This window comes from Salvia splendens, chromosome 7, assembly GCF_004379255.2.
Source record: "Salvia splendens isolate huo1 chromosome 7, SspV2, whole genome shotgun sequence".
Classification (NCBI taxonomy): domain Eukaryota; kingdom Viridiplantae; phylum Streptophyta; class Magnoliopsida; order Lamiales; family Lamiaceae; genus Salvia; species Salvia splendens.
This window is the reverse complement of record NC_056038.1, coordinates 23,358,333-23,379,269: the sequence shown is the minus strand read 5'-3', so window position 1 is coordinate 23,379,269 and position 20,937 is coordinate 23,358,333. Positions and strand designations below refer to the sequence as shown.

Here is a 20,937-nt window from a genome sequence, read left to right as displayed (position 1 = left end):
AGTTTAAAAAAACCGAGTGGATATCTAACATAAGAAACGCAAATGAGCTACATATTCAAAGTTCTAAGATGATTTGACGACTTAGTCTTTTATGTGTATTATTTCGGGACAAATGATAAATTAGTCTTAGATAATTGTTACTTTTAAGATGAACTAAATCCAAATAAATAAGCATTAAATGTAACAATATTTTATTTTTATGGCCAGCCACATTATGGCCATTTAGCACTACTCATTTCTTAAATCTGCCAACAAAAATCCGGTCTAGCAATAAAAGGGAAACGATGTAAATTTAAAATTTGCCCCAATACAAACACAGTACGTATAAAAGTATACAACAGAATTCCCCCAAATCAGAAGGTAGCCCTAATTGTCTCTACCTCCGCAAACCCTAACAATGGTGTGCATCAGGAAAGCCACAGTCGACGATCTTCTGGCTATGCAGGCGTGCAATCTATTCTGCCTGCCCGAGAATTACCAGATGAAGTACTACTTCTACCACATCCTTTCCTGGCCGCAGCTCCTCTACGTCGCCGAGGATTACAACGGCAAAATTGTCGGCTATGTTCTCGCCAAGATGGAGGAGGAGACCACCGAGTGCCACGGCCACATCACCTCCCTCGCCGTCCTCAGAACTCACCGCAAACTTGGCCTTGCCACCAAACTCATGACTGCCGCTCAGAACGCCATGGAGCAGGTCACCTTCTTCATTTTAATTACTCCTATGGAATAATTATTACATTTCTCAATGTTAATTTACCGTTATTTTGCCTCGAAATATGTAATCCAATCTGTGGAGTTCCTATGCATTCAACAATCTCGCAAACTACCAGATCTGGATTTCGCTTGTTTGATTATTGGTAGTAAGGAGGGAAGTTATTTTTCTTAGTTGAATAGCTTTATTAGTTTTTCATAGGCTTTCTCGTGGACCGCCTTCGGACACTTCCTTGCGTGGTTTGGTTTTTCCATATCCATCCTAATTTTGCAAAAGCTTTTCAAATGTACAATTTGTTTTGGTGTGGAGATGCTTCACTACTAACTTGGCCTTTTGTTTTATATGTTAAAACAATATGTACTCGTCTCCTAAGTAAAAACCATCAAACATTCAATTTAACAGTGTTCCAAATTTGGATGTCTCACGTGACATCATAGGGAGATGAAGCTACAATTTGTTGCTCAATCAGCAGGCTAAGCTTTGTTATTTTTCCCCCTTATTTCAGTGTTAATTTGCATTATATTCCTGACATTAGGACTCACTTCTGCGACAGGTATGAGTTTTAGGTTTTACAAATTTTGTTGTTGATTGATTACTATTTATTTTTTCTGTTTTTGTCAAAACTAAATTGGTATTCCATTTGAATGGATGAGTTGTGTTTTATTTTGCACAATCCAACATCCTTATTGATTAACAGTTTGTGTTGAATCGTGCGTGTGTTTCTCACCTCTATCTGCTTCACCTGACCTGCATATCTTCCACTTGAACAAATATGCAAAATAGTGCTGCTATATTATACCCAACTGCTGTTAAAATTATATTTTGAGACATTACAAAGGCAGCCATATGTGTAGGTGCTGTAAATCCTATTACTAAGGAAATAAATGCATAAAAAGGTAAAACTAATCTAGAAGGAAAATAAAGACAAAGATCTATTCTGACTAGGAAAGAAATTAAACCTAAATAACTAAAGAATAGAGATCATCTTTAGCCCATGCCAACTCTCGGCCATACTATCTGTCCAAGTCAATCTTAGATTCTTATCTTCAAGTTGTTCAACACATACATACTCATGTTGCAAAATTGCATTCAATGCTGACTTTCGGGTCATAACTGAAAGCGGAGATTCTGAAATCAGGTGTATTGCCAGCACCGTATCTTGGACCTGCTTCTTTTTGCCATGCTTCTGGTGGATTCTTCTTTAGGTGTGTTATCTGAGCGTCTGTTCCAGAATGAACGGATTGGAGCCTCTGAACTTAGGTGCAAAGGTTTCATCAGAAGCGATGCTAGTGTTCAGCTTTGAAGTTGTTTTCAAGTGCAGAACTTGCTGAGATTCTGAGAATGTTGAAGAAATGTCCTGGACTTGAATTAATGTTGATCCTAGGATCATATCTTTCCACCCTTGAAAAGGATTTTTCCTAAATCCTCGATGTCTTCATATTCCTTGTCCCGTGTTTCCTCACAAGCCTCCATAACTTGAGTATGGTGTCAAACTCTTGACCTCTCTACGCGACTCATGCATATGCTGCTGTTTCCCTTGAATTGAACGCTGCAACGATTCCTTATCATCCTCTTGTTTCGGCTCACTCTTTTTCCTCTACCCGCTTTCCTTCAGCAACCACATTCATCCTTACCCTAGATAAAATGAATGATCATTTTGTATTTTTGTTACAACCCAGATTGTAGTACGTTAGATACCAATCACTTGACCACCTGTCTCTCGTTGCTATGATATTATTACCTGTCTGTTTCAGTAGCAGATTTATCAAATTTCTTTTGTGAATGAACAGGTGTATGGGGCAGAGTATGTTTCACTGCATGTTAGGAAAAGCAACAGGGCTGCTTTCAATTTGTACACGGAAACATTGGGTTACAAGATCCATGATGTGGAGGCCAAATATTATGCTGATGGAGAAGATGCTTATGATATGAGAAAAGAATTGAAGGGTAGAAAGCACAACCATCAGCACCACCACCACCACCATCACCACCATGGCGGAGGATGTTGTTCTGCAGATGCTAAGCCAGATGAGAAGCCCGGATCAGCAGAAGTCAAAACCGCATGACTGGAATTAATTCCAGCTATCTGAAATTTTATTATATTGCTTATGCTTATTCAGTTGGTGCAGAATTATGATGCTTGTGTGCTTAATCTGTTTTGGTAGCTTGGATTTTTGAAAAATGTAGTCAAGGCAAATGACGCGCGGGTAATGGAATATTGAATAACAATGCTGGACATATGTTTATCTGTTTGCAGTCTAACTCCTTATTTGGCAAGACTTAGGACTTAGAGTATTAACTTGTTTTGTAGTGACATGGAGTCTAGTACTCTTCCGCTTTTGGTTTTATATATTTGTATAATCTCGATTTTTCATCATAGAGTATAGATTATTATGTGAATTGCTTGATTCAATTCTAACATATTATGCTTAATCTCCAATCATCATTATTTTTCAAATAATCATGAAAAGAAAACAGTTACGTAAATTAAAATGCAAACAATTATAAAAAGTTAATAATGAGAAGATGAAAATAGAGTTAAGTTTGTAGAAGTAGGGAGGTGTTTCCCATGAAGAAAATGCTTGATAAGAAAAAGGGCTCGAGAAGGTTGATAACTAGGCACTTCATGTCCTGCTCCTCGCACGGTTGTAAATGTTAAATTTCCTTCATATATTTGTGTATAACCACCAACCTGCACTCAATTATTTGCATATTTTATTATTTCAACCATTATCTATTTATATATTGTATTAAAAATATTATTGCTTATAGTAATAAAAGAAAGTTGTATGTGGCGGGTGAATTAATTACCTGGCCATCTAGGTACCAAGGGAGCCATGGGGTTGTTTGATTGAGTTTCAAGAGATTAATTGAAAGTTTTGTCGAAGTAACTGGAACTCTTCCATCCAAATCCCCACTGTTACACACCTCTAAATTAATTTACCCTATAAATAGTATCTCAATATACATAGACCACAAATTTAGCTCTTAAAGCGGATGAGATGAAATCTCCCAACATTGGTATCTTATTGCAAATGAAACAAAAATAACTATAATAACATATCATGTAGGTGTAAAAAGGGATCTGGAATTATTGCTACTAAGTCTAATGAGTCATTTCTTTCCCTACAAATTGATTTTAGGATGTAATTCTATAGATTTCTATCATAGTATCATAGCGGTCGCCAACAAAATTTAACTGACCTACTGGTATATCCTGAAACTAGAAAAATGTCCGACACAGTAATGTCTTCGCTTTAAATTCCAGTTCAATAAAGGATTGGTCTAATCCGATCAGAGAAAAATCCCAATCCCTCTAAGGTTTACCTTGAAGGGCTTGAGGGAGGTGTTGCCAATAAAATAAAAATAACTATAGTAATATCCTACATCAGTGTAAAGAAAGATATAAAACTATATAAGTCTAGTGGACCTGTACTCTTTCTATCACCAATTAATTTTAGACTAAAGTCCATTTTTGGTCCCTTATATTTACCCTAAAAAGCTTTTTGATCCTCTACATTAAGTTTGTGACATTTTGGTCCCATACAATATGTTTTGGTTTAAACTTAACCCTTTTCCGTTAAAACTAACGGTCAAACATGTTTGACCAAATTAATGACTTAATTATAATCTAATCAACCTAATTAATTTAATACTGAAATTTATAAAATATTTTTACTTAAAAAATTAAAATGAATTGAAATTAAAAAATTATTTAAAATAAAAATTGACTTATTTATTTCTAAGTAACCAAATTAACTTAATTAATTATTATTCTATATTAAATATAAAAACTATCTCTTATTTTATGAAAATACTAACATTTACGGGACCATACTTCTTTTCGACTCATCCTCAAAAAGTAAACAATATTTTATGACATTTTCGGTATAAAATTAACATTTACGCGACCATACTTTTTTTCGATCCATCCCCAAATATCAATCAATATTCCCTGTTATTTTTGGGTGAAGCCCCGTAAATGGTTTTTTCATTAAGTAAGAGGTAGTTTTTATATTTTAATTTAGGATAATAATTGATTAAGTTAATTAGATTATAATAAGTCAATTTTTTATTTAAGTAAATTTTCGTTTAATAATAATCAATTATTATTTTAAGTAAAAAATATTTTATAAATTTTAATATTAAATTAAATAAGTTAGTTAAGTTAATTATATTATAATTAAGTCATTAATTTGGTTAAATACATTTGACCGTTAATTTTAACGGAAAAAGTTAAGTTTAGACTAAAACATATTGTTTGAGACCAAAAGGTCACAGACTTAATGTAAAGGACCAAAAAGTTTTTTAGACTAAATGTAGAGGACCAAAAATAGAATTTAGTCTTAATTTTAAGATAGAATCATTATGAATTTTTTTTCCATCTTACTAATAAAAAATGAGTAATTATGCATGGAACTCAATAATTAGATCTCCTAGAAATGTGTAATTATGCATAGAACTCATTAATTAGATCTCCTCAGGTAACAAAATGAGTATGATACGAATTACTTCATTAGGCTTCTATTAGAAATTGGAGAAATCAATTTCACATGATTTTTTTAATTATGCATATGAAAGTGTTTCTCTAAATATAAGTCATATTACAGTGTAAAAATAAAGAGATTAAAACGCTAAAAATACCTATAAATCCAAACTCGAAGACCAGCGGCGATCAAGTCTTTGAGAAGAGGTATGACAGTCGCGGGGCTGTCTTGCCATTCTCCAATCACTTTGCTGCAATTTATAAGAGACAATGCATAAGTACTATGCAAAACCAATTATACCATAAATTATAAGCTTATATAATCAAGGCGCATTTTCCCATACTTGTATTTATTTATTTTGGATTCATAAAAAATTAAATAATGATGAATAGTAATTGTAAGTTGTAACCTGCATGCTTGCCAATCATATGGAATTTTGGTGATATTAGCATGAAGGGCCTGTTGAACCTCAGGCCTGTTGAGGTATGCATGCACATATTGGTCAGTGCAAGGATCAAAATTCATTGCCTGCACTCAAATTAATTAAGTAAAATAAAATATATCGAATAGCTAGGATTTATGCTGCAGGATTTTGTCTTTAGTAATACTAGTAATACTACCTAATTTGAGATTTTTCAGTACAGAACTTCCTAAAATGTAGCCCACGATATCGATAATAGACGAATATGGACTTGAGCCCAAATTAAATAGGTTTGAATCCCTTATATTGCTTACGAATTTTTTTTTAACTATTTTGTTAAGACTAATATCCAATATTTTTAATTCCATTCTAGTTGTTATTTTCATATTTTCCTTTCCATGGACTAGTATGAAATAAATTAAGAGGGAAAAAATCTATAAAATTTGGTTAAATTTTGATTAGGTAGGCAATTTTGGAAAATAGTCAATTAATTATATTCCCTCCGTTCATAAAAAATAGTCTTATTTGTGGGCGACATGAGTTTAATGAGAAATTGGTAAAGTAAGAGAGAGCAGGAAAAATAGTGGGTAAAGTAAGAGAGATATGGAACAAAAAGTACGTAAAGTATTAGAGACGGGAGAAAAAGTGGGAAAAGTATGAGAGATAAACTTTCGACTTTTAGAAATGACACTATTTTTTGTGGACATACTAAAATAAATGAAACTATTTTTCGTGGACGGATGGAGTATTATTAGTTTGACATTTTTCTCAATTGTCCCATTTATTTGTAATTTGAGTAAATTGTGTATGACATGGAAGACGAAATTAATAATATTTTTTTTGCAAATTTGTATATTAGTCACAAAAGTAATTGGTATTAAAAATATACACCCTCCGTCCCAAGGAAGATGACCCCTTCCTTGGGTGGCACGGAATTTTATGCAACTTTATTTTATGTGTTAAATGGACAGAGTAAAAAGTAATAGAGAGGGAATATAGTAGAAATAAAGATATTTCCATTTTTAGTAATGAATCATCTTGATTGAGACAAACTAAAAAAGAAGAGTGGGTCATCTTCAATGAGACGGAGGGAGTACTATACTAGAATGTAAGATTAGGCTAAAGTACATTGTCTTCCTGTTCATACATAATTTTCCCTTAAAGCTAAACCAATAGGATAATTTTAGAAAAATATCAAAATTGTGAGATACTTTGTTTCTTAAAAATAGGAACGTTAGAAACAACACATATTTTAATGCAAATTTGATAATATAAGAGAAAGGAGGAGAAAATATGAGTAAAGAAGAGACTGGAAGAGAAAAAGTAGTAGAATTAGTGTTAGTAGATTATGGGATCCATTTCTAAAATAGAGAGTTTATATTTTCAGGAAACTAACTAAAAATGAAAGAATTTCTATTTTTAAAAAACGGAGGGAGTAAGTATTTTTAAAGTTGCAAGAGAACTTTGGCCAAAATTTGTACTCCCTCGTTCCACTAAAGATGGCTCATTTTCCTTTTTGGTTTGTCTTATCCAAGATGATACATAACTAAAAATAGAAATACATTTTCTTTCTACTTTATTCCTTATCACTTACTTTACTCTCTCCACTTCATACACAAAAGAAAATTGCATAAATTCTCGTGTCTACCAAGAAATGAGTCATCTTCCTTGGGAGGGAGGACATTTTTTTTGCAAGTTGACTTTAAATTAATTGACACGTGTGATAAATTACACATTATCTTCCTAACCAAGTGTGAAAAAAAATTGAAGTATACCTGATTAGTTGGCGAAGTGTTGCAAGTTGGAGCGTAAATATTATAGACGTCGAGAGCAGCAGTGTTTCTTTCGGATTCAAGAATTCCAATGAGGCATTGCGTTGATAAGCCATTACCGCTGTCAGTAAAATCACAGTATCTCAAGATGCGATCCAATGTCTGTCTGGAAATGAGGGCATGACTTTCATAATATTCATACATCCCTTTTAAATCTGTCTCATCGTTAATCGTGGGATTCCCAAACTGCACATAGTTGAACATAATTAATTAGATAAGCAATAATATATATGGATGGGATTAGTTGCTAACTATTTGCTAATTGCTAACTATGTCAACACGAAAGTAGTTTTTGTATGTCAACTAAATTTTGTTGACATACAAATATCTTCATGTTGATATATGTTTTATATGTCAACACAAAGACATTTGTTTTGTCTACAAAATTAAATTGACATACAAATGTCTTCATATTAATATTTATAACATAGACGGTTGAGATAGTTAGCAGTTAGCAATATAAGATAGTTAGCAACCTAACATACCCATAATCTATATGTGTATTTTATGGATGGAACTTACAATAATCCCTTTGAGATTGATGATGGTGTTGTTAATATGGTTAGGATTCTGGTTGTGGTAGAGAATGGTTTGTGCCAATTGAGGTATATAATGGCCACCATAACTCTCTCCTGCAATATAGAAATCCCTATCTTTGTATTCAGGAAATCTCTCCAACCAATTCACCAAGAAATTGTAGTTGTCGACGGCGCTTCTTCTGTCTCCGGTGCTCTTCAAATCCGCTGATCTATTCGAATACGAGAACCCGACTCCTGCCGGCGACTCCAAAAATAGCACATTTGCAGCTGAAACACAACAATATCAATTTGTATTAAATCCACTTGACCCAACACTAACACCCTAGCTAGACTACTAAAGAAAGAGAAAGATAGACCATGGTTCCATGAGAAATTATTTAGGTAGAGTGTCCGGGCATCGCTGTGAACCCGAAAAGGCCCGACTTCCTCCATTGCTCCAAAACCAAGAGAAGAACACCCTGGTCCTATTCAAACATCTCTTCATTTCATTATCAAATTAACAATTTATAATGAACACTAGAAATATTGTCTTTGTTTTGAACGCGGTTTTTATTAATAAGATTATTTATGTATATGAGTAACTAGAGTTTTTCTTATTACCCACCAATTTAATAATTATCCATACATTTCTTTATCACGTAACCTAGCCTTGAGTATTGTTTGCGATAGACAAATTCAATTAAATTAGTACCTCCATTGAGCCAGAGAAGAAGAGGCGATGATCGGGGAGAGTGGTGGGCTTCTACAAAGTAGTAATAGTAAGCTCTCCCCGCCGACCGATCAACGGTCACATATCCACCGTATTGCTTGAACTCAACCTTTGGTTGTCCAGGCAATCTCTTTATTCTCTCATTCTCTTTCTTCCCTTTGTCCGCTGTAATTTCTATTTCGCTAAAATCGATGCTTGCTGGATTGAAATCACTCGTGTCAATCTTACTATTCTCCCTAACCTTACTCGTGTAAAAATTGTGCAACGTTTCAGTTTGTTTCTTTCCATTCTTCTCCGCTATTGTAAGAAATGATGTAGGCACCAAAGTGAAAATAAGAATCATTGCTATTTTCTGTCTCATTGTGTTTAAAAATTGGATTTAACATTAGTAAATGGTGTTTCCATTTATTTATATATTGTCAATGGTTTTGAGCTCTTTAATTAGCTCTATTAGTAGCTCGACTATAGCCTCTACGACGTATGCTACGTACCATGCTATTACTAGTCCTGATAGGATCGTCCCTACATTTAAAGATAAACAATATTATTGAAGATTTAAGTATATAAAAAACATGATCTATTTAGGGTCATCGAAGTTCAGACTGCATTAAACGATTTTATAAGGCGATCAATATTTTATGGTGCCATTCGGTTGTGACACATTATAATATGATTAATTATCAAAGTTTAGTTGTGGAATTATTTTAATTAAAATGAATAATTATGACTAATTATCATAAGATTATTCAATCTCATGAACCAAATATATTTCATATTTAATCATGAGATCATCTTGCAAACCGAACGGACTCATAGTCCGTTTAGTCTAAACCCTAAACTCATAGCCTGAAAATTGTAAATTACAGTTTAGTCCATGAGCTTATCGAAAAGAAAAAGAAGGCAAATTATATGCATTATTTGAATGTCAATCTAATTCGAACATGAAAACATATAGTTAATGCTTAATGAATATTTCTATTCCAATCACAATATTTACAAGGTGGTTAATTCTAAACATATTTTAGGGGCACATATAACAAACATTTGAACTTCTATCTAATATTTTATCTATCCTAAGGTGGTGCTACAATTTTTCTATTTTTTCTGTTAAATATTCACATGCAGACTCAGTAACTATTTGCAGCGCTAATTTGTAGGCACCTTAATGGGTGGACAGCTAACCCAAGAATTTAAAGCTACTCCATAACGAAAGGAGAGATCAATCCCCTTACCATTTGACAGTCTGAGGATAGATGTCACATTTTTTTTTAGAAAAATTAAACAATCATTTCTCTTTTTTCCATATTACTTTAATTAATTTTTTTTTCTTTCCATATTACTTTAAATATCTTTTTTTCTCTCCATAAATATATTCAACTATTTTCTTTCCTCCCTTTGAACATGTTAAACAACGTCTCCTAAAATTTAGTGTCATCACCCAAATGCGATATCAATCTCAAAATGAAGAGAGTATAATGAAGATTGTTTTAACAACTGGTATCAACTTTTATTTCCACTCTTTATGGTTTTTTAATGAGTATAAATACTTTTGAGTTCTAGATTACAGGCGTTCCGTAAAAATATTCGATTTCTATCAAATTTTCATTTTTAAGTATGAGAGCACAAAACTACATTATTTCTATTTCATATTATTAAATAATAATAAAAATATTAATCATATAAAGGCATCCCACTAAGTACATCTAGATGTTGAGATCCAAGAAAAGACTCTATATTTTAAATGCAAAATTAATTATTTGAGTTTTAATTTATTTTTTATAACTCAGAACATTTGAATAAAATGGGAATAATTTTGGATTTAAAATTGTCTTTAACTCATTCAATGTATGTCACGTAGATGCAAGACTGTAATTAAATTTTTGCACTAGACTTATAGTCAAATCTATATTTTGAAAGTATTATTATGGAGTACCTACCTAATGGCTCTAAGCCGCTTGTTATAGAATCGTTGCATTAAATCGCCGGCCTTTTGTACCTTATATAATTCCATTTATTGATAGGAAATTAATCGGTTGTTACGTTACGTAATCCCTCCATTTTAGAGCATTTACAGTAGGATAGTAATTGCTACGAGTAGGAGCCGCCGCAAAAAATTTGCCCTACTGCATCCCAAAAAAAATGCAAAAAAAATAAAATGCCGACTGCTGGAAAAACAGCTGCGAACACGGAGATTGCCCGTTTTCAAGACTGTTTTTTCGGCCTTAATGAATGTCAATTTTCTATGGCGATTCCTAGCGATTTCCGATATGTCATATTCTCATTTCATTAGTGTTGGTCCATTTCTTTTTTACATTCGATTTAAATTATACTCTTTCCGTCACGGAAAACGTATAAACTAGCCGTCCTTAAAAAGTACTCCCTATATCCCAATAAGTTGAATCAAAACTTTTAGACATAGAGATTAAAAAATTGTGTTGCAAAGTAGCATAGAAGAATAAAATAGGAAAAATAAAGAGTGAGTAAAATAGGTGATGGAATAAAGTAATAGTAATTGTATATTTGTTTTTTGTCAAAAAAGGATATAACTCAACTTAGTTGGGACATCCAAAAATGAATACGACTCAACTTAATTGGGACGGAGAAAGTATGAAAATTTGAATTTTGGAATAATTAAATAACGCATTACCTTTACACATCATTTTATTTACAACTTATATCATTACACTACATTACTAATTATGTAGAACCTACTTTCCACCAACATTACTTACACTACCATTCATCTCTCATTCTTACTTTACCAATTATACACTACAACCAGCGGTAAACCAAATGTTCATACTTTTCAAAGACAGAGGGAGTAATACTCCCACCGTTTCTTAAAAATAGAAATATTTTCTTTTTTAGTTTATTTCCTAAAATTAAAGAGAGAATAATGTAGAGAAGAACATTCACTGTATTAGTTTCTCTCTTACTTTATTTATCATCATTTTTTTCCAAAACGAGTGCGAAGATAAATTGTGTCAACACTAATGGAATAAAGAAAGTATATTTTTCCTCTATAAATACCCCCTCTTAACACGTCATTTCATGATCCATTCTTTCTACTCTTTTTATTCTACGTTCTCTCTCTACACCCCACAAAAATGAATTTCGATGGTTCTCCAATGAATCCTGATGGTACTCTAATATATCCCGTGGTCAACCAATGTGTCCGGGTGGTCCCCCATTGTATCTCGGCGGCCACCCAATGTTTCCTAGTGATCGCCCAATGTATCCTGACTGCTAATGCACAATTTATTAGCACCACAACTATTTGCAAGTGAACAAGTCAGATATAGTATAGCTAAAGGTTATCACAAGGTATCGAACACGAGGAATAAATTCATAGGTTGTCTATCAAATACTCAGCTTCATATACTATTTCGCAATACGAGGTTTGGTTGGTTTTAAACTAATTAAAAAAATTAAACAAGTAAATAAAACAATTAAACCAGGACAATAGTTAGATTGATTAAGAAGGAGATAAATGAATTCCAGGGATAAAATTTCACTACTTAAGATCATTTAAAACACAATGACTTCAAAGTTACTAAGGCGAGTCACCTAATTACTATTGTTGACCGGACAACGATAATTACTAGCATTAAGGTTGCCAATCTTATATAGTAACTCACAAGAGATTAATTAGAAACTTAAAAAGCTCTCACTCTTAAATTGACCTTTTTTAGTGTCATTAATCATAATCTAACATATGGATCCTCTCGATTCTCCCACATGCCATTAACTCACACTCCCTCCGTCCCTCACTAAGTGAGACATCTTTTCGGCTTGATATTTAAGAAAAAAGAGGTTTTGTTAGTTAAGTGGAAAAAATAAAATAAGAGATAAAAAGTAGAGAGGAAAAAGTAAGAGAGAGAATGTCAAAAAATGAAATGACTCACTTAGCTTGTGATGTCCCAAAAGGAATATGAATCACCTAACAAGGAGTATAGGGAGTACATAGTTTGTGTAGGAATTAAACAATCATAAAAATTTATTCTTAAATCCCTACAATTAAACAAATTAAAATCATAAACGAGATAACAAATCCATAATAAAGTATCGAAACACTAAAAACATAAAAAATGATCTTATAATTTCATAGCAATATGGCTCCCATTAAGGTGGATCGCTATATTACTAGGAAACTAACTTTACATGTCTTGATAACCTATATTCAAAGATACGTAATCATATGAACTCGTAACATTGCTTCCACTAGGGTGAGTCGCAACATTACTTATACTTAAATAGATCAATTTATCATATACTACTAAAAAGTCAATTATCGCTTTGTCATTTTTGAACTATAGTTTTTTTAATTAATTATCATATTTATGCATATATGAGCATACATCCACCAACTACGATTAAAATTAAACATTTAACAATTCAATCGATAAACAGAACAAATAGCAATTAAGCTATACATTTCGTTTACAATTTAATCCAAATCCATTAAAATTAATGAATCTTGATTATTTTTATGTTTTATTTAAATCTCTTAATAGATAAAAAATAATCTATCTTATACTTAAGATCGACAGATTTTAATTTAATAAAATTAAATACTTAGGATTTATCTAGATTAAAATTTAATCCAAATCCACTAAATTCAATAATGAGTCTTGATTATTTTTATGTGATTAATTTAAATAAGTTAGGCGCTTGAGACGATAGTGCGTGTCCATGAGGCCATCCACAATAGGAATAGCCCAGCCATAGCCTAGCCACAAACTCCTCCTGCCACATCATCAACACTAAAAATCCTCCTGCCACATCATCAAAACAACCAAATAGCCCAGCCATAGCCTAGCCACATCACTCAAAATTATATAAAACAAATAATTAACAATCACACAAAATACGGAATTAAATTTACGACACATATACGAGAAAATTCAATAATATTATTACAAATTTAAAAAGTACATTAATTAAAAAAATTACAAAATAAAAAAAATTACATAATTAAAAAAAAACTAACGCCGTGCAGTTCTCTGCGCCCATAACTCTTCAATTAAATCCTTTTGGAGTCGAATTTGAGCCTCCGTTTGGCGCATGTCGGCATGTGCTTGGAGGCGGCCGACTTCATTGTGAGGTACCCCACTCCGTACGTTGGGGGCGGCCACGTCGTGGCTTGGACCGGCTTCATTATCGTCGTTGGTCCAACTAGTCAGTTGTACACCTTCATTTTCGACAATCATGTTGTGCATGATAATACAGACGTACATTATATCATCAATGCAGTCGACATGCCACAAACGCGTTGGACCCCTAACTGCCGCCCATCGAGACTGGAGCACACCAAATGAGTGATCCACGTCCTTGCGCGCCGACTCCTGCCGTGCCGCAAAGTAGGCCTTCCTCTCATCTGATGCGCATCGGATCATCTTCACAAAGACGGGCCACCTAGGGTATATCCCATCCGCCAAGTAGTAGCCCATATCATGCCGGTTGCCGTTGGCGACAAAACTAATGGTCGGACCGACACCCTGGCACTGCTCGTTGAAAAGTGGCGACGAGTTGAGGACGTTGAGGTCGTTGTTCGAACCGGCTATCCCAAAATACGCATGTCAAATCCGCAGCCGGTAATCAGCTACGGCCTCGAGGATCATCGTGGGATTCTTTCTCTTGTAGCCGGTCGTGTAGAACCCCTTCCAGGAAGCAGGACAGTTCTTCCACTCCCCATGCATACAATCATGCTGCCTAACATCCCCGGGAACCATGCTGTTCCCCGGGCATCCGCAAAGATCCTGGCAGTCTTCGGGGCTAGGGCTTCGAAGGTACTGATCACTGAATATTTCAGTCACGCACAGACAAAAATACTTCATACATTCAAGGGCAGTCGACTCACTGATGTGGAGGTACTCGTCCCACATGTCTGCCGCGCTGCCGTAGGCCAACTGCCGGATTGTCGCAGTGCACTTTTGAATAGGTGTGTGGCCGGGTCTGCCAGCCGCATCGTGCCTGAAGCGGAAATACAGATATCGATGCTCCAAAGCGTTAACAATACGCATAAACAGGGCCCTGCTCATCCTAAAACGGCGCCTGAAATGGTTGGCGTTGAACCGCGGCTCCTGTGCAAAGTAGTCTTCGTATAGGCGCTGATGTGCAGCTACGTGATCACGATCAATCACTTCTCGACGGTGGGCCACTAGGCGAGGTCGAGGTGCCACCGGCTGCAAGGCCCTCTGCATCCATCGATCAATCTCACGGTTCGTATAGGCCTCTAGCGCTTCGTTCATTATACGATCGTACTCCTCAGCATCCCCACCACTACCACCACTACTACCACCGGCGTTACTCATTTCTCGGTGTTGATCTTGTACAGAAATTAAGATAGAGAGAGTACTCGTTAAAACAAGTGGTGCGAATGAAAATGACGTGCAAACCGCGTATATATAGTGTTTCGAAAATTAAAAAAAAAAAAAATCCGCTCGGCGGTGCGCTAGGCGATCCGGGCGTTGCAATAGCGCCGAGCGGATCGCCCAGCGCACCGCCTAGCGCCACGAAACCGCCGAGCGCTCGGCGGTTTTTAATTCCAAAATCCGCTGGGCGGTTGCAATGGACCGCCTAGCGCCGGCGCTCGGCTAGGCGGTGCGCTAGGTGCCATTACGGATGGCCTGAGAAATATGTGAACTGATCAAACAGATTTACTAAACTAGTCACGTGTCATTGAACACTCAATCCAAGCGTTCAGAACTCAAAATCTTAACCCACAAGCTATTAATTCGCATATGGAACTAAGGACCGAATCCAAGAGATGGATGAAGTGCACATACGTGTGGAAGGACGTGTCATTGAACACTCAATCCAAGCGTTCAGAACTCAAAATCTTAACCCACAAGCTATTAATTCGCATATGGAACTAAAGACCGAATCCAAGAGATGGATGAAGTGCACATACGTGTGGAAGGACGTGTCATTGAACACTCAATCCAAGCGTTCAGAACTCAAAATCTTAACCCACAAGCTATTAATTCGCATATGGAAGTAAGGACCGAATCCAAGAGATGGATGAAGTGCACATACGTGTGGAAGGACATTTTATTAATGATAATGAGTTGAAAAATGATACAGAGTTATATTTTTGAAGAATTAGGGAGATCTGTCCCATCAAGAAAATGCATAATTAGAGAAAGCGCTCGAGCCGGTTGGAAACTTGGCACTTGATGTCCTGCCGCTCTAACTGTAGCAAATGTTAGATTCCCTTTATACACTTGTGTATACCCACCAACCTGCATTATTTATTAAACATACAATTTATTTATTCCCATATAGCAAAAAGAAATTAAAATGATTCTAAGATATGCAAGTACCTCTCTACCAAGGAACCAAGGGTGCCATAGAGTTTTAATTGGAAGTTTCAATTTGTTGATGGAATTCTTTGTTGAAGTAACTGGTACCCTTGCATCCATATCTCCACTACAAAATTGAGTATATCAAAGCTTATTTCAATTACGAAAAATGATAGAAATCGACATATTTTCTATGAACGTTAAAGTTCAAGTTCAAAATCAAAAGACTATTAAGTGGAGAGAGAATAAAGACTTGAATAGTGAGAGGGAAAGGTTGTTACCTGAATACCCAAACTCGAAGTCCATTAGCCATAAACTCTTGCAGAAGTGGGAGAACGGTCGATGCACTATCGGTCCATTTTTTGATAACATCGCTACATTTTTCAAACAAAACTAGTCTCAATATGAATCTAACTATAAGGAACAACATATGATTATGAATTTTGTTTTTTTGGGTCAAATTTGTAGTTTTACGGAAATTAAGTTGTTACTACTAGGGATATAATTAAATGCAAACTCTATATATTGTACAAACTCCAAACTATGATCAGGACCATTAGATTCTAAGATTTGATGTCAAACAAATAACGTCAACACAACGTCAACCGCTTGACGTTGTGTTTGACATTTTTTGTTGACGTTATTTGTCCTCTGTTGAGATCAAATCTTGAAATCTAACGGTTCAAATCATAGTTTGGAGTTTGTAGAGAAGATGCAGTTTGCATTTTATCACTACCCGTTACTATTATATATAAGTACTCAATCTCATATATTATGAAGAAAAATGAATTAATTACCTGCATGGTTCCCAATCATAAGACATTTTGGTAACATTAGCATGTAGTGCCTTCTGAACATCAGGCCTATTCAAATATGCATACACATAATAATCACTGCAAGGATCCATATGTGACACCTGCATTATATTAACACAACAAATTAAATAAAAATATTATAAAATTGAGCAAGTATATATAGTATTACTATTAGTGGTTTATTATTACCGAAGCTCTCCTGGGTGTTTGTGTGAGGTTAGGGTTCCAACAGAAGGGAGCATAAATGTTGTAGATATCAATAACATTAATGTTTTTATCAGCTTCTTCCGCAGCTTCGTTGCATTTGTCCGGTTGAGTCGTCACATTAGGGGAGAAATCGCAGTATGTCATTATCTGTTTTGTGGTTTCATCTGATACTAGAGCATGGCTTCCGAAATACTCGTACATTCCTATCGTGTCTGTCTCGTCGTTTATCACCGCATTTCCAATCTGCATTCAATATTTCAGTCTCATCGGAAAGCCATCATAAAAGTAGAGGATATCATGAGTCGGTGTATGTTACTAACAAAAGTGTTGAACATTTCTTATAAAATTAATTGGAACTATGTTTGCTAGAATTGTATGATACACATGACTAAATTAAAATACTAATCCGAAATTCATGGGAGAATATAAATCATGTGAGGTTAATTTTAAAACAAAAAAAAACATGATTCTTTCACATGACCAAACTTGAAGCAAGGGACCATTAGAATTATTGTTATATGGCCCCAAACATTGTGGAAATGCTCATGAAATGGATAATACTATAATGATGCCATCATCCTCCCAATCCAAATCAAATAATTCCTCCATGTTCATCTAAAAGTAAGAAACTACTCAATAGAAAAAAAAATTTAAAAAGTAAAATAAAACGGCTTACAATAATTCCTTTGAGATTGATAATAGTCTTGCCAGCTTTCTTGTTGTGATAGAGAATTGTGTGTGCCAATTGAGGCACATAATGGCCTGCATAACTCTCTCCAGAAATGTAAAAATCTCTGCCTTTGTGCTCAGGAAATCTCTCCAACCAGTTCACCAAGAAAGCATAGTTGTCGATGGCCGTCTTAGCGTCGCCGCCACTCCTAAAATCTGCGGTCGTGTTCGAGTACGAGAATCCGACGCCGGCCGGGGACTCCAGAAACAACAAATTTGCAGCTTCACAAAAATTACCATTAGTAAAAAAATTTTACCAAATGTGTGGTTAAAAAATTATGGGTAGAGTAAAATAAGATACCATGATTCCATGAGAATGGATTTTTGTAGAGAGTTTTGCCATCACTGTGGACACGGAATGGCCCAAGTTCTTGCATTGCTCCGTAGGCAAGAGATGAGCAGCCAGGACCTGTTCAAAATTCGAAAATATCTAAATTGACTGAAATTTGCCAAATAAATACTTCCTCAATCCAATAATAATAGTGAATTCGGAAATGACATAAATTTTAATGTGAATTGATAAAGTAAAAGAGATAAAAAAAAATAAAGGAGATTAAAGTATTGTTAATGTAGATCGATGTCCACCTTAATACAAAAAATAATTTACTAAAAAAGAAGCTAATTAATTTTGGGGAATGATCCAAAAAGGCAAAAGTGGTCTGCTTTTGGAGACAGAATAATTAGCTAGTTAGTCACAAATTTGATCAAGTACTTATTTTACCAAATATAAGAAAATTGTAGTAGTATGAGTTTAGTCCAAACATGTATTTTGAATGGGACTCAAACATATTACTTATTTGATGAATTATCGTAAATCTTCTTAATTCTATGCTAAAAATTTTTATTGCGCAGCAGCTATAAGTTTAGGTGGCTTGTCTATGTCAGCTCATATGAAACCCAATATAACAATGACAACTAAACTAGTAAGATAAATTAACTTTGTAGTGGAGTAGTACTTATTTGATCAGTTTCGAAAGAAGGGAATGTACTTATACTAACATATTGCTCTTTTTCTAGAAGGAAATGTGCCATTAGGTAAAAATTACTTCCCCACCTCTCAAAATTTGTCACCTATTTCTATTTTCGTTCGTCCCTAAAAATTTATCACTTTTCAATTTTATTATTTTTGATAGTGGACCCTACATTCTACTAACTCATTCACACTCACATTTTATCATAAAATTAATATATAAAAGTAGGACCCACATTCCACTAACTTTTTAACTCACTTTCTATTACATTTCTTAAAACCCGTGCCGGGTCAAATGGTGACGAATTTTGGGGGACAGAAGGAGTAAAAAATTAGGCCATGGTTTGGAATAAGGGTCAACGGATGGGGTTTCCAATGAAATAAAATAGCCCATAAATAATTAAAAACAAAAATTAGCAACAAAATTCAAAATAAAAAATCTTGAAAAAATAAAATAGTAAGTGAAGAAAGTGACCTCCATTGAGCCATAGAAGAAGAGGCATTTTCTTGTGATGAGCACGTTGAGCCTCAGCAAAATAGTAGTAGAATGCTCGACCGGCGGTCTGGTTCACGGTCACATAGCCACCGTACTGCTTGAACCGGACCGGCGGCTGGCCGGGCAGCATCTCTATCCGGTCGCTCTCTCTCATCCCTTTCTGAGAGAGAATTCTCACGTTGTGTGAGTGATGGCTCGCATTAAAATGCCTTCTATCAATGCTGTTTCTATGCAACTTCTCTTTGTAAATTCGTGAGAGGGTTTCTATTTGCTTTGTTGCTTCGATTTGTGACCATTGAAGTGATGCAATGGCGACAAGAAGCAAAAAGGCTCTAGGAAAAAACATGTCTCTTTTTGGTGAGGAAATTTCGAAATGGAGAGATGGGGTTTGGTTTTAAGTAGATTCAAACAAGAGGTGGGAATAAAATACTTTTGGATACATGTGATCAAAGTCTAAACAAACATGGAAAATTGTTGGGATTGGATGATTGCACCTCCCAACTTGACGCTATTATACAATAATAATGTATGTATATTGGTACGTATCTGTCGACAGATCAGGGGGCAAATTGGTCATTCTTATTTTTGGATGGGTATCATTGTATATATTTATATTTTGAGATAATAATAATAATAGTAATGATGGCGATGATGATTATGAGCATATTTGCACAAGATTTATTTTTATTTGTTTGTGAGGAACATGGTATAACATGAGTTATAGGTGAAATTTTATGTTTTGGAGTGATTGGACATGCACTCACATGTCACATTATAGCTTGCCATGTTACTTTGGAAATGAAATAAAGATAATGGCTTATTAATTGTTTAATATTTGCCCTATTTAGTCTGAATATCGTATTTATACTAGAGATACCAAAGGTTTACGGTTCTGGCAGTTAACTACGAAACTGTAATCGTTAGCTACGATTCCGAACTGGAATAGTGTGATTTAAATAAAATCAAAATCGCCACTTTTGAAACCGTAGGCCGGTTCAGTTCCAAAATTCGAGAACCGCTAAAAACTACTGAAAACCCGTGAAACCGAATCGGAACTGTAAAAAACTGCCGAAAATTGGCGGTTCGAAACTGAACAGAACTACCGAAAAACCTCCGGTTCGGAACCGAAACCGTAACCGCGAAATCCACTCAAGGCAGGTTCGAGATCTTCTGAAACCGGCGGTTCCAAAATCTTGAGCATGTCTAATGTATAGTACGTGAATTGCATTGACATTTTTATATCCTTAATTTATTTTGATATTCATAGTGATTCAAAATTGATTTGGTGAATGTCACTCGATAATATTTTATCTGTCTCAAAAAAAATACTCATGAGCTCTTGTCAGTTTGGACTGTCCTCTAAAATGAATCTTCTTCCATTTTGAATAAGTTTTCTCTACTAGCAATACTTCAATCATTTTTTTCTATATCTCTCCTACTTGACTGATTTCACATTAAAATCCATGACGTTCCAAATTCCCTAATATTAAAGATTGTAGTGAGTATTAATTTGTCAAGGATGTTATGAATTCAAAATTCCATATCGATTGTAAAAGCAACTAGTGTAGGATTTATAGACTAAATGAGGTTTTTCTCCTATTATTCTAGTCTTTTGGGATGATTTGTTTTATTTAGGTTGTAACAAATAATTCCAATAGACAATTAAGTGTGAAGCTACGTAGTGTCCTCATTATGTGTCTTAGTTTTTCATTT

The 20,937-nt window shown here is 34.7% G+C and overlaps 3 protein-coding genes across 4 annotated transcripts; 1 reads left to right on the top strand and 2 right to left on the bottom strand.

Annotated features, from left to right (window-relative positions):
• The first annotated feature begins 315 nt into the window (after window positions 1-315).
• Window positions 316-2,961, top strand: LOC121742129 (N-terminal acetyltransferase A complex catalytic subunit NAA10-like). The gene is made up of 2 exons (XM_042135164.1): window positions 316-697; window positions 2,506-2,961. The coding sequence occupies exons 1-2, from the start codon at window positions 398-400 to the stop codon at window positions 2,779-2,781; spliced, it is 576 nt and encodes a 191-aa protein (XP_041991098.1). The 5' UTR covers window positions 316-397; the 3' UTR covers window positions 2,782-2,961.
• Window positions 2,962-3,138: 177 nt separating this feature from the next.
• Window positions 3,139-9,062, bottom strand: LOC121742128 (serine carboxypeptidase-like 40). Of its 2 annotated transcripts, none has more exons than XM_042135161.1 (8): window positions 8,686-9,062; window positions 8,351-8,458; window positions 7,978-8,261; window positions 7,399-7,641; window positions 5,612-5,730; window positions 5,360-5,452; window positions 3,527-3,632; window positions 3,139-3,407 (listed from the first exon to the last, which is right to left on the bottom strand). In XM_042135161.1, the coding sequence occupies exons 1-8, from the start codon at window positions 9,044-9,046 to the stop codon at window positions 3,228-3,230; spliced, it is 1,494 nt and encodes a 497-aa protein (XP_041991095.1). In that variant the 5' UTR covers window positions 9,047-9,062; the 3' UTR covers window positions 3,139-3,227. The 2 variants fall into 2 exon arrangements, with proteins under 2 accessions (XP_041991095.1, XP_041991096.1); XM_042135162.1 differs by having other exon boundaries at window positions 8,351-8,452.
• A 6,661-nt stretch (window positions 9,063-15,723) lies between these two features.
• Window positions 15,724-19,709, bottom strand: LOC121742433 (serine carboxypeptidase-like 40). The gene is made up of 8 exons (XM_042135566.1): window positions 19,204-19,709; window positions 18,060-18,167; window positions 17,706-17,980; window positions 17,012-17,272; window positions 16,805-16,923; window positions 16,289-16,381; window positions 16,029-16,134; window positions 15,724-15,947 (listed from the first exon to the last, which is right to left on the bottom strand). Exons 1-8 carry the CDS (start codon window positions 19,568-19,570, stop codon window positions 15,792-15,794), a joined length of 1,485 nt encoding a protein of 494 aa, XP_041991500.1. The 5' UTR covers window positions 19,571-19,709; the 3' UTR covers window positions 15,724-15,791.
• Between the last annotated feature and the right edge of the window lie 1,228 nt (window positions 19,710-20,937).